We start from the raw sequence: 13,239 nt of genomic DNA, 5'->3' as shown, positions 1-13,239 counted from the left end.
CCAGACAAAATTCACAGGTTTTAGGTTTAATCTTTCCTCCATCAGTTTCCTCAGCTTTTCTTCATAGCTGCTCTGAGTATCATTCAGGATGTTCACATACGTGTGATTTTCATGTATTGACTTCTAATAATCCAACAGAACTGGGATCTAAAACTCTAACTGACAAGTGATAAAATTGACTTAACCATGAGGTTTGGTAAGACTACATACTCAATATGTCTTGGCTATAAATATTTATGTATCCTTACATCCATAACTAGTGTGGTTCAAAAACAGTTTCTGAAGTGGAAAATTTGTCAGGACTTAATTCAGCTCCTTTTTTCACCCAGTTTAATGCTTCAAAGAAAATCACACAGAAATAAAAGTTTCAACTGAACTTTCACAATTGTGGGGTTTTTCTCCCTCAAACACATAGATGTGACCCAAAGTGAATGCTTTCAGTTTTCTTTTGCTAGAAAGAGGAAGTCTGTTAAGTTGACCAGTCACATTTTCTTACATAGCAGTTGAACAAATAAAAATACCAACCATGTTTACAGCTATGGTTCAAATGTCTAAAATATTTTAACTGGTAACCAAAATTAAAGTTTGTTAATATATGTGTTGTAATACCAAAACGAAAGTAAGGTATGATGTCTAAAGACAAGAAAAGTGCACTTGGATTAGCAGTTTTATTTGGATGGTGTGGAGTTGGCTTTTAAGACTCATTTTTCCTGATCTTGCAAAAAATCCCTGTAAAATAATTCCTTGATTACTTTGACACTTCCATAGCTGAAACCATTAAATCTATGAAGCTTTTCTGTAGCACCTTTGCATGCCACACCGAAAAGGAATAAGAAAAACTTTGATTGACTTTTTGTGCTCCCACCAGGGACATCATCTTCCCTTCCTTACTTACATTTATCTCAAAATACTTCACAAACCAACTGCTCAAGTATATTTCTCAAGTATAACTTTTCAGTGCTGGTGCTGATGTAACTTGGAAAACAAAGACCTGCTTTGTGAGCATCAACTGCCAATGTCATAGATTTTGGCTTTTTTTACATAATGAAGGGAAGAAAATGGTAGTTCAAATGGTAGGGGTTTTTTTTTCCTTTGTAGTAATTCTGTGTAAGTTTATAAATTATAGATGTGAATGTGCATCAGAATGAAGTTTAAAAGTATCACACAAATATTTCTGCTATAGAGCTGTCTGGGGCAAATTCTCAGTCTTGAAATTTGTCAGGAAGCTACACTGAACCCAAACCATGATGAAATCAAACATACTTCCTCTCCATCAAAGACACTGATGAGCAATAAATACTACTGAAGAACACAGAATAAGAATGAATTTTTTTCTTTTATTGCTGGTGGTGTGCTTTTTTTATCCCCTCCAGTTTTAAAATTAATTCACAGGACAGTTTAAGTGCATCTATTAAAAGAGAAACATGGCATCAGCTCCCCATACTGATTAATATTATTTCATAACAATTCAAAAAAATTGCCATCCAAATTCTTCAGCTTCTGCATATCTCAGAATTTATTCGCTGCTGTGTTGAATTTTGTAGTCCTATGCAATTTAATAAATCCCCACATTTTTATTTATACAATTAAAAAAAAAATCAAAAAGTGACCCAATTCCCCTAGAGTGATACACAGTTAAGATGTGAAATACACTGACATCTCAAGTTCATTTCATACTTACATGCCATTACAAAGGAACCATAATTTTACTGAACAGACAATCCCTTACTCAATAGGAAAGCTCTCTGGCTTGGTTTACGCTCCAAGAAATTTTGTAGTATATCCATCCCATCCAAAGATCCTCCAGGCTTCAAAATGAAGTTTCTGTATTTCATCCCAGCCTAATAAAAGGTAAAGCAGAACATTACTATTTCTCACCTTGCGAACTGCCTCTTTTCTGTATTTGTTGTGTATTTAAAAATCTACTCATAACCTTCCCTTCTTCAGATTTTCATAATATCAAATCAGGATACACACAAGTATAATTTAGATCTGCTGAAGAACCCAAGAGAGCAGAAATTTAACTTGTTCTTGAAGAAATAATTTTTTTGGTGGTTTTACACTGTTTTGGAAGCTACAATCACAACCTGTCTAGAAGACATGCTATAAAGCATAATGCACACACAATCTTCACAGTCTTCAGGTATGGATTATCCCCATGACTGACTGGCAGGAAAAAGGAACCTAATGTCCATCCTCTCTTAACTGAAGATTTCTCTTTCTTTAATCTCTGTTTGGAGGACAGGATGATAGTTCATAGACAGATATAGCACATATGCACATATGGTATACATTATATGTACAAACACATCTAACTCTCCTATTATAGTATTGTAAAGTAACAGAAACTTAACTCAGGTTTCATTTGCAGGAAGAAATATTACTTCAGAAGGAATGGATTCCTTTAAAAAGAATGAACCAAGCTTCTGAGACAACAGTAAGTAATGAGGACTTCCTTGAAAAGATGTCATAATTTAAAGAAGATATCTAGAGAATTCTGAGCTTCTAAGACATGAGAAAACACTATTTTGCATGCAGATGTCCCAGATGCTTCTGATAATAAAGAAGAAAACATCTTTCCTTTTAGTCAGTGTATAAACACATATATACTTCCCCATATGTCAAAGCTATGAGGTTACAGGAGCAGACCACTTCCTGATAGCTGTACTGCAAAAACAAGCATAGGTCTTTTTAACTGATAGACTTCCATGACTTAATTGCATTACCAATTGCAATGTCTGAATTACAAGTGGAAAAAAACCTAAAATGAAAAAAAACCAACAAACCAAACCCCAAACCAAAACAGAACCTCCCCTGAAATTTCACTGAAGCATTGCTCATACTTCATTATTTGTGTTAGTTTCCTGAACATCAGGAGCAAATGAAGACACAGTTTCTTATAGTTTAAAAGTGTTATTTTAGTATACTTGAGTCTTTGCTGTGGTCTCTCCAGAGCTAGACCATTACTCAGTTCTAGGGAGAGCAGAAGTAATTTCAGATAACATGCAAGAATTAAGAAATGAGACAACCAATAAAGTGTTTGCTGAAGAATTTTTATAGATACAGTCTCTGAAACTAGTTTCTCTAACTGCTGCTCAAAACAGGAAGAGAGGTGTTATTTTAACAGGAAGAGGTAAGCCAAATTTCTAAAAGCCCTAGTCATAACACCATAACCATTTCCTTTCCTGCTGTTTTGAAGAGTAGTCTAACTCCAGACATAATGAAATATGAGTAACTACAAAAATCATATTGGTACCTAATATTTGTTTATAAAAGATTGTCCCATCCCGTGGAACTCTACTACACTTAAGTAGAATGCGAATGAGGAAAACAAGTTGAAAGAGAACCAATTTGAGTAAACAGCATTGCTCAGAAGGGAAAGGGAAAATCTCCACAGTGTTAGCTCTGAAGTTGTATCAGCATTCAAGCGAAGTGTTTGTGCACACACATATGCTAGACAGTGACACACACACTCACAACCATTTTTCTACCTTACTACTTAACCTGGATAGCAGGCTTCACATTAAAAGAAGCACTAGTTGCCTTTTAGCTGAACCATAGTAAGTATTAATTCCTAGCATAACTAATTTATCTCAAAGCCTCCCACACACAGAGAAAGAAAACAAAAATTCCCAGCAAAAATAGAATAAAAGGCACTTTCACCACTCAGAAGTGAAAGTCTCAGCGCAACTCTGCCAAATTTTAGTTTAGGGTTTAGACTATACCGTTACCCGTAAAAGAATTTTGAGAGTAGGAAGTATAGCTAACATTAAAAAAAAATGTCTGTGATGACACTGGAGAGGTGTTCGTGTGTCAGAACTGAGAACTGACACAAAGTCCCACAGGTTTGGCACCAGCACCCTTACCCATCTCTTCCAACTGCTAACAGCTAAAAAATCCCAGCAAGTCTGATACCTCCCCCCAGATGACATTTTTAAGATGAACAGGATTTTACTGAAAAGTTAATTTATTCTCTCACTTAACTTGCCATTTCTTCTCTCCTGCTCTTATTTAGAAGTATCAACATTCCCACTAAATGAGAGGTATGCTTATTCTCACACGGACCTGTCATGAATCCCTGGAATTTCAGAATCAGTCTTGACCTCCAAACCTTTCATCACTCCTCCTCTCAAACTATTCAGTTTGCCGCTTTTCTTATTAAAGCCCTTTTTCAGTTTTATAGGCCTAACCAATGCCTCAGTTTTCTAGCCCCGATCCTGTTTCTACTTCAGACTCCTCTCTTCGTAAAGTCTTATCTTGTTTATTTTCTCCACCCTCTAGAGGGAAGGACAGTTCTAGAAGTTCTGGTTGCTGTTACAAGGAAAGGGAGGAATAAGGGCAAATTCCATGAGAGAAACAGGAAAGTCAAGCACTTCCTATTTTCTTCTTCACTTGCCTTACACACGTTTACTCAAGGGAAGTGCTGGCTGCTGAGTCCAGAAGACAGATAAGAGGACCAGCAAAATCAGAAGTTCTTTTCCCCTGACAGAACTGCAGCATCTCAACTCACAAGTCTACTACTATGATCTCGGAAAAATAAGAAAGGTTGCCAGAACTGGCAGGACTACTAACCACATCACTAGCTAACCTTTATTTCTGCTGGAGGCAGAATAGGCTGGACAACTGCACAGGGGAAAAAAAAGCCCAGTAAATCTAGAACCTGTGAATCATTTGAACTTAAAAAGCCACTTACAAGAAGAACTAAAGAAGAAAATTAATATAAGTTATGCTATGCTGTGAAAGGGAAAGGTTAAAATAAATTCTATTTTATTATTCAAAATATATTCTAAATAGTAACTACATAAAAGTACCACACACTTGAGGTACTATTAATGGAAACAGAGCTATTATACAACTTTCACAACAGAAGAATATGCATCTACTCCTGCAGTGCAGGAATATAGGGGTTTTTTAGTCTAAAATTGAAGAGGAAGGTATTAGTCAATGTGTCACAATGTCTTAAAAGTGCCGTAATATTAAACGTATGACTATGTAAGAATTATTTTAAATCCAAGTGCTCTTGGAAATTTTGTGGTTATTTTCTAAAGTAATTTTCTAAAGTAATTAAGTTATTTATACACTTTTTTTTTTTATATGAACTTGACAGGTACAGAAGAAGTACTTGAGATGTTATACCTATGGATCATGGTTGCAATAAGCATGATTTCAGAGAGAAACCGCCAACAAAAGTTTTTACTAAAAAGTATTCACCACTTACCTTTGGATTCATTATTCCTTCTTGCTTAAAGCAGCTGTAAAAAATGTCCATGGAAAACACTTCACTCCATAGGTATCCATAGTACTGACCATCATAACCACCTGCCAGATGTCCAAAAGTAGCTGGCATGTTTGTTCCTTGAAAAGTAGATTAACAGTAATTTATTCAAATCAAATGCATTTCTTTCTTTGACGTAAATAGTACTTCAACTTTAAGAGTTTATTAATAACAAATTTATATCAACTATTTTGAAACTTCTAACATACAGGGTCTGAGTATGCCTCAAAGTATTAGCCATATTGTAAAATTCAATTTCCCATTTTAGGCTAGTTGCACATCCAACACAGATGTGACAGAACATCTGAAGTAGTATTCACATCATGTCACTCTATATTACAACCTCCAATGGTAAAGTTTTATATTTACCCTAAGCTTCCTTCAGTAGAGATCATTAAGATCACCCCAGGTTTCAAAGTAATTATTTCAGCTTCATAAAGTAGGTTCTTTTATAAACAACAACTCTGTTCTTTTTGTATGCCAAGCATTATTGGGAAATAAAGACAAGTTTAATCAACCCATTTGGACATGCTCTATGAAAGCTTCACACTGACATACCTGGGGTGGCAGGAATTCCTAGAATCTCCATACAGTATTTAGCATATTCATCTGCTGGATCAACAGATGGCTTTGTGTGCAGAGCCTGGTCAACTTTGCTCAAAACAATCTGACGGAGGGTTAAAAGGCCTAATTGGGTAAGAACATTTAATTAACTAGCATCAAAGCAGCTGGAGTTGCTTTAGCACCTCTTATTCAAAGATCTCAACATGCATCCTAAATTATTAGAATTTTAACCGTGGAAAAATATGGAATTATGTCATTTCCATTTGAATTGGTTCAGTCACAAAAAGTTGAGAGGCATATTTTTCATGGAAAAATTGTCTTTATAAGCTTCATCTTTTCAAATGTTATTTTCCTTACAGATCAAAACCAAAATAAAGCAGATATTTAAATAGAAAAGTTCAGTATTTAAAATTATGTTTTCAGATGTCTTCACTTCCAGTATACCATTTCATTCAGGCTTGCACAGATGGTAGTATCTACCCTAAGGCAGAAGAACAGCAAGAACTGCTGCTGCAGCTGCTGTAGGCTTTTTGGAAGAAGCTATGAGATAGGAACCTTTACTCAGACAAAAATGCTTATGCAGCTACACTGCCTGTACAAGCCACAAGGATAAGGACTTCTTGTTCAGCATAGGGAGGTGTTCTGGAATAAACTGCAGCGGCTTAATGACAAATTGTACCATAAATGGGTAAGACTATGATAATGGGGAGTCCTGATTATGAGGACAGAGGGGTGAGAGTGCCAGAATAACAATGAGATGATAGGTAATGACATGAGATTACCATCTTGGTTTGGAGATACATATAAATGGGTACAAAATGTGGAAGGAGAAAAGAACTGGGACCTTATTTTGGGAAAGCAGTGTGTCTATTGGGAAGGTAGAGAACACAGACTCAAGGTTCTGGGCTGAGAACTTACGAGGCTGCTTGAACAATGCAGTGCTACAACACTTCTGTCCTGGATCTGCCATGTATATTCAGTAAATTTGCAAACAACTTTGGTGTTTGTGAAGTGTCACATGCAAAACAAATGTGGACAACAGATGTAGAAAATCTGATACTGTATTCACAGTGCCTGCCCTGGGGTACCAGAAAAAAAGACAAGTAACAGAAACAGGGATTTTCCCTCCCCTCTTCCCAATTTTAAATGAGCAAAGTTTGCAGGTAAAAAAGTCACATGGAGAGGAATGCAAAGCTATTTTAGTCCTGTGGGTAGCCTGGAAAAACAGAACTGCTACTGTTCCTGCAAACTGTGGCATCTGCCATCATAGCCTTTATTAATGGAGAACCCAAGCAAATAAACCCAGACAGTGATAAGTGTACACACAGAAGAAATGTAATGGGCTTGTTATGTTTGTCTTTAATTTCTCACTAGTGTTTTAGATGGTATATTTTTATGCGTATTCTGTGGGGAGAAAGAGCCAAGAGATACCTGTATTAGCCAATCTAGAGGCAGCAAGTTTTGCAAGAAGAATGTCTTCAACGTGGCTCTCATCTTTGTAATGTCTTGACATCTGCTGTAGCGGTTCTTTTTCCCATACCCAGTTCTCAAACATTTGTGAAGGTACCTCTACAAAATCTGTTTCCACATTAGTTCCACTAAATCTGGCAAAATCAGTCTGAAAGGAAAAGCCATTATATTAAATAAAAATAGAAGTCATGATTTCTAGCAGAATATAAATTTTCAGATGCCAAAATTTCAGTGTCAATAGATGGCCTGAAATACACGAATCCTAGTGACTTTATCCATGAAAGGTCTCCAAATCTGACACTCTATCACTGACAGAAGAATCTTCCTTCTGAAAGCCAAGCACGTTGGAGCTTTTTATTTTTCACTTTACTATCAACAACTTCATGTTTAAATAGCCCCTCCCCCCCTTACTAATTCTGAAGAAAAGTTTTGTACAGTTAAAAATCTTCATTAAAATGTATTTCAAACCCAAAATATTTCTAAAAAGAAACAGTCACTTCTAAAAGACAGTTGTTCATCTGTCAACAGGCATTATTTGGTCTGACTCCACACTTGTACTCTAGTAAGTCTACCTGCTCTTGCCAATCCAATTTTATTGTTCTTCCCTCTTCATCAACATTCTAACAAAACATTTCAAGTGCTAAAAGAAAAAGAGAATTCTTAGTTTCCCAAATGCTCTTTCTAAGAGCTGTAGATATTATTACATTCCATCCTCTGCTGAGGAACACACGTCCCACAGGAGTACTGGCTTTTGAACTTAATTTTTTGCAGGGGAATAAAAAAAGGTATAACACAGGACATATTATTAAACTGATTGAACTGACAATTGTTTCGCATGCTTATGTCTTCTTTTCATGTCTTCAGAAGAACAGCAGAAAAGGAGAAAAACATTTGCCTTCATTTGCGCTTGTGAGTTACTCAAATCCATAGTTGTAACAGGCTAGCCCCTCTTATTGTACTTGCTGAAGAAAAGCTATGAAGGAAAGCTAGGAAGCATCAGCTGAGAAGAAATGGTGATAAAAGTGACTAAAGCAAAAGGCAAGAAGAGTGCAAGAGTTTGTTGGCCTCCAGATATCCTTATTTACCAATACACAAACACACCATGCTAACAAAAAAAAAAATAAAAAAAAATTAAGACATTTGGTTCAAGGTACCTCAATAACTCTCCTTCCCATCAGCATAAACAGATCTCTTCCCTGCCCTGATACATCACTTTCCAGCAGACCCCCAGTAGATTAAAAGGAATTTCAGTACCCACAAGCTGACCTTTACCAGCAGCTCACATATCCCCACCCAGTCCAAACCACACATACCCTTTAAATGTCAAGTTTCAATATGCTTAAAAAAATCATAATATGAAACAAGATAGGGCTTTGCACACACAAACCCCAGAAGACAGGATTTTCTTATGTGGAACTATTGAGTTATTTGCAGGTGTGCAAATAACAACTTACATAAAATAAAACAGCAGTAAGCACAGTAGCTTTGCACACAGAAACCACATCAGCAGAGGGAAAAACAACTGGAAAGTAGGCCTCCCTGACCTGTGTGCAATTCCACAGCAAGTGAAGTACATAAGCATCGGAATTGTTGGCTTGGGCTGCCCAGAAGGGGTTCTGCAATACCCAGGCACATCCTCACTGGTTATCAAAATGTTGTTTTGTGGTCAATTTTGTACCAATGCTGAATGTGTCACATTTATAAACATCCTCTAGGTAATTTAAAAGAAAGAACAGGTTTTATTTCTTAATTTTTGAGCTCAGAAACACCCATTTTAGGATGAAGATTATCAAATAAACATTATACTTTAATCTTCAACATGATGCAAAAACATCTAAGCAACTCTAACTACTTGTTTTGAAGTTTCCTTGAACATTATTTGTTTAATTCTGAATGTAATATATGGGTTTCTATGACTTTGTTTCTTTATTCTGCAGTCCTAGTCTCTAGGATCAAGGTAAAGAATACAAATCTAATGCTTGTCATATTTCTCTGACTCAGTCATTTGGTACTTGTTTAAAAGAAGATGAAAGCAGCGCTACACAAATCTGGAATTGTAGATAATCATTAAAATTTTTTGGTGAAAGAATACTGAGGCTTGTCCTTCTCTGAAACATAAAATCTTCATTAGGCCAATAAGAAATTTATCATATGGTAGAATCAATTTCACACGTACAAAAAAAAAAAAGAAAAATCAGCAATTTTGCATCTTTATTGACATCTTGGTGCAAAATCTGCAGACTGCTTCAGTTCTTTCTGGTCACTCTGAGAAGAACCCTGACTTTTAATGCTTTTAATGTCAAGAGTGATAGCTCTCAAGAGTACTAAATGCCAAAATGCTGGAGGTGACCTGGATTGCCAAATCGTTTGCATTCCTAGATCCTTTTTTTGCTTCTAATATCTAGCATGCTACTAGAGATGATAAAAAGCCCTCTGTCAGCTGTAACAGAAGCAACCACTGAGCACCTTCTTTATGTTACACATGGATCGGTTCATTTGTCACAGGTACCTGCCTGGTGCAAATGCAAAAGTATATGTTCCTATGAAAATGTTTTTCATAAGAAGGTGTAACATTGCTGTAGTTTTAACTAAAACTTAAGCTCAACAAAAAACTCCCTCAACCTACTACTTTGAGAAATAACCAAAAAACTGCATATGTACTTCACTAAAATTAGAAACCACCAAAACAGATTTAGGTCTTTCTTTGAGACAGTGGAGAAGTCTTATACTGGCATAGAAGCATCACTAACCTGTGCACATATCTGATGCATTACATGACCAAATTCATGGAAATAAGTCTTTACTTCATCATGTCGCAGCAATGACGGGCGATCTGATGCTGGTTTTGTGAAGTTGGTTACCAGAGCAGCTACAGACATCATTCTGCTGCCATCAGAGAGAAGACAGCCGGGTTGGAGACCGAAGCATGCTGCATGCCCATACTTTCCCTCTCTGTATAAGAAAGCATATCAGACACTATCTTCAAACCACAAGCCTGCTCACAAAAATGGTGAAGCCCATTCAAGAACAGGGACAATCAGTCAGTGTCTCTTTAAAGCCTTACACAAGGAAATTACATCTTTTCATAACTTCTAAGTCTCACTAATTTTAATATCCTGTTAAGAGTACAAGGAATGGGGGACAGAAAGGTACTTAAACCACATCAGTTTAAGACTCGCAGCAGGATTTACAAGAATCTGATTTTTACTCAAATACTGGAAGTATATATACTTCAGCAGTTAAACTGCTACTGTAGTAGGTAGAACTAGGTTCTGTCCTCTGAAGCAGTATTTTTTAACTTCATATACAGTTATTTTTTAACTTCAGAATACAGTTCATTGCATTTTTCAGTGATCCAAAAGTTAAAAAGATATTTTTTTTCTCCAAACCTGAGTAGCCTTAAATTAATTTATATTTTAGAAAGGTATTAGGCAATTTATAAATTGCTAAAGAATAATTAAAAAAAAAATTAAATACACCCCCCACCCCACCCCGTGACAGTCAAAAAGGGCTAGCTAAGAATAAATTCAGTCTAATTTCCTAATCTCTGACAGAACACAGATGATGCTGTGAATAGCTACAAAGAGATATGGAGAGCTATAGAGATCAACCTGGAAGTACATTTCATGGTGTGCTCAACAGGAGTCTACTCTTGGTCCTGACCTATTTGATATTTTCTTTAGCAGTGTGGACAATAGTGTACAAAATACCCACATAAAATGTAAAGGTAAACTGGGAGAAACCAGGAACATTTGGCAGATAGGAATATGATTGAACTGGAGTAACAGTTCAACATAAGTGAAAAGTAAAACACAGTGTTACAGTTAGAAAGGAGAAAAGTTCATAGAGGCAAAAAATTACGGACAACTGACTAGACAGCAATACTACAGAAAATGAACAAAGTAGTAACGCTTCACAAGCTCAATATAAGCAAGAAACATGGTAGTACTACAAGAAAGTGTAAAAAATTTGAATACAGTCCAGAGGACAGCTTAATGAACATAATAATAGTCTTGTCAGTGGGACAAGTATTTACTTCCAAATGCATTGAATGTTAATGACACCAGCAACCCACTAAGACCAACTCCATTTAAAATACGTAAGTAAAACACTAGGTCATATTTACCTGGGGTAAAGGTCCAAATAGAACTGTCCTAACATTTCTCCTGTTGAATTATCCTTTACTGTATAAAGACTAACACTGTCATGCCAAACATGAGCACTTTCTACTTGCTCAAATACAAGTCCCAGCAGCTTCTGGTAAATATTCAGTAAGCCTTCTGTAACAGCCTCAATTGGGAAGTATTCCTTCAGCTTTTCTTGATCAATGGAGTACTTCAGCTCTTCTGTTTTGTTCATATAATAATGAAGATCCCATGCATTGATTCTTCCATCACAATCAAAGTTCCTTTTCTTACACTCCTTTTTCTTCAAATCTAGAATGAATTCTCTTTCTTCCTCAGCCAACGGCTTTAGCTTCTTACTCAAATCATCTGAAACAAAGATTGCCTTGGAATCAAATTCTGTATTCCTTACTATAATGTGTATTCCTATAATACATACTCATAACTTTAAGCACATGCCCCAAGAGTGGATGCTAGAGTTTTTCATTTGTTTACCAACAGCAAGCAAATTGTCTGCTTTCTTGTCTTAATGAGTTTTAATTGCAGGCGTGCTGTATATAATACAGGAATCCACATAGTACTGTGAAGGGGGTTGGTAAATTTAGAGTTTTTCAAAGACATGAGAAACAGAAAGTAAGACTAGACACTTTTGCTTGAAGTCTTTGATTTTACCTCATGTAATCTCAGTTCTCTTGATGTATTTCTCAAGAAAAAGCTGAAGACTACAACTACTACTAGTCAATGGAAGTGCAACACAAAATTAAACCACTTTTTTTCCAAGATTTTTCAAAACGATTATGACCTACTTCCAGCTAAAGTCCTTTAAAGGACAGGTGATGAAAGAGTTCTTGCCTGTACAATGGCTAGCTTCTAGACAACCAGTGCTACTGGATATTAATGTTTATGATGCCATTTTTTTCCAATACAGCTTTTCTTGGACAAGAAAGGGTCACAGCACTATTAATGCAATATATTGAATATAAAACACTTAAACTTACTAAAGTGCATACTGGACCTATTCTCTTGTAAGTATTTCAGGACTACCAGACACTTTCTTTTTCCTTAAGAATTCAGGTTAGTGTTCACTATTGGTACCTAGAGCGTAAAATTTAGGAACTGACACCCTTATTTCTAGGTAGGCTGTAAGGCACTATATGCATTTACTTGACTGAAATACTGTTCACAGCTCATATGATACTAAATTCAGAATGTGATATGACAGAATGCTTTTCTCCCAAGCCATAAGATCAGCTTATGAATACTGATTTAAAACATGAATATATATCAACAAAGCAGAGCAAATAATACTATCATGCTTGTAGCTGAGGATATACGAAAAGACTAAATAAAAGCTGACAATTAATTTAATAACATTCTCCCTTTAAGAGAATTACTCTGAAACATGACATTTATGAATAGAAAAGTATATTATGTCATACTGTAAACAGTCACAAAAAAGCCTGCTAAATTATGAGGTGTATCAGCTTCAAAACAAATGAAAAACTACAGTATTACATAAATGCATTCAGAATTACAAAAATAAAATGGATGGAAAAGAGTGCAAACTACTTTAAGTACACTTGAATTATAACATTTAATTATAAATCAAGTATAAGTTTATTAACAAATATATGGATAACTGGTATTGCCAAATACGGAGCTGAGCTCACACCGTAACAGGAGAAATGTGGCAGAATTACAGGTGAAAAAAGGGGCATATCTGAACCTCTTTACTAATGTGTAAGTGCACAAAACTCACTACCACCAAACAGACTCTATTGACGTACTAAATTATTTTGGGGGGTT

The 13,239-nt window shown here is 35.9% G+C and overlaps 1 protein-coding gene across 2 annotated transcripts in view; it reads right to left on the bottom strand.

The window, feature by feature from the left end:
- Window positions 1-1,484: 1,484 nt before the first annotated feature.
- The window catches only part of NLN (neurolysin (metallopeptidase M3 family)), a 30,557-nt gene continuing 18,802 nt past the window's right edge, over window positions 1,485-13,239 (bottom strand). For both annotated transcript variants that reach the window (XM_010012130.1, XM_010012129.1), the window contains exons 8-13: window positions 11,436-11,802; window positions 10,060-10,261; window positions 7,271-7,457; window positions 5,834-5,962; window positions 5,219-5,355; window positions 1,485-1,841 (exon numbers count right to left, since the gene is read on the bottom strand). In XM_010012130.1, the coding sequence (XP_010010432.1) occupies window positions 1,707-1,841; window positions 5,219-5,355; window positions 5,834-5,962; window positions 7,271-7,457; window positions 10,060-10,261; window positions 11,436-11,802 (1,157 nt within the window). In that variant the 3' untranslated portion in view covers window positions 1,485-1,706. The remainder of the gene's footprint in view (window positions 1,842-5,218; window positions 5,356-5,833; window positions 5,963-7,270; window positions 7,458-10,059; window positions 10,262-11,435; window positions 11,803-13,239) is intronic.

Source organism: Nestor notabilis, unplaced genomic scaffold, assembly GCF_000696875.1.
Source record: "Nestor notabilis isolate BGI_N333 unplaced genomic scaffold, ASM69687v1 scaffold15103, whole genome shotgun sequence".
In the NCBI taxonomy this organism is placed as follows: domain Eukaryota; kingdom Metazoa; phylum Chordata; class Aves; order Psittaciformes; family Psittacidae; genus Nestor; species Nestor notabilis.
The sequence above is the reverse complement of the archived record's forward strand: the minus strand, read 5'-3'. Positions and strand labels throughout refer to the sequence as shown.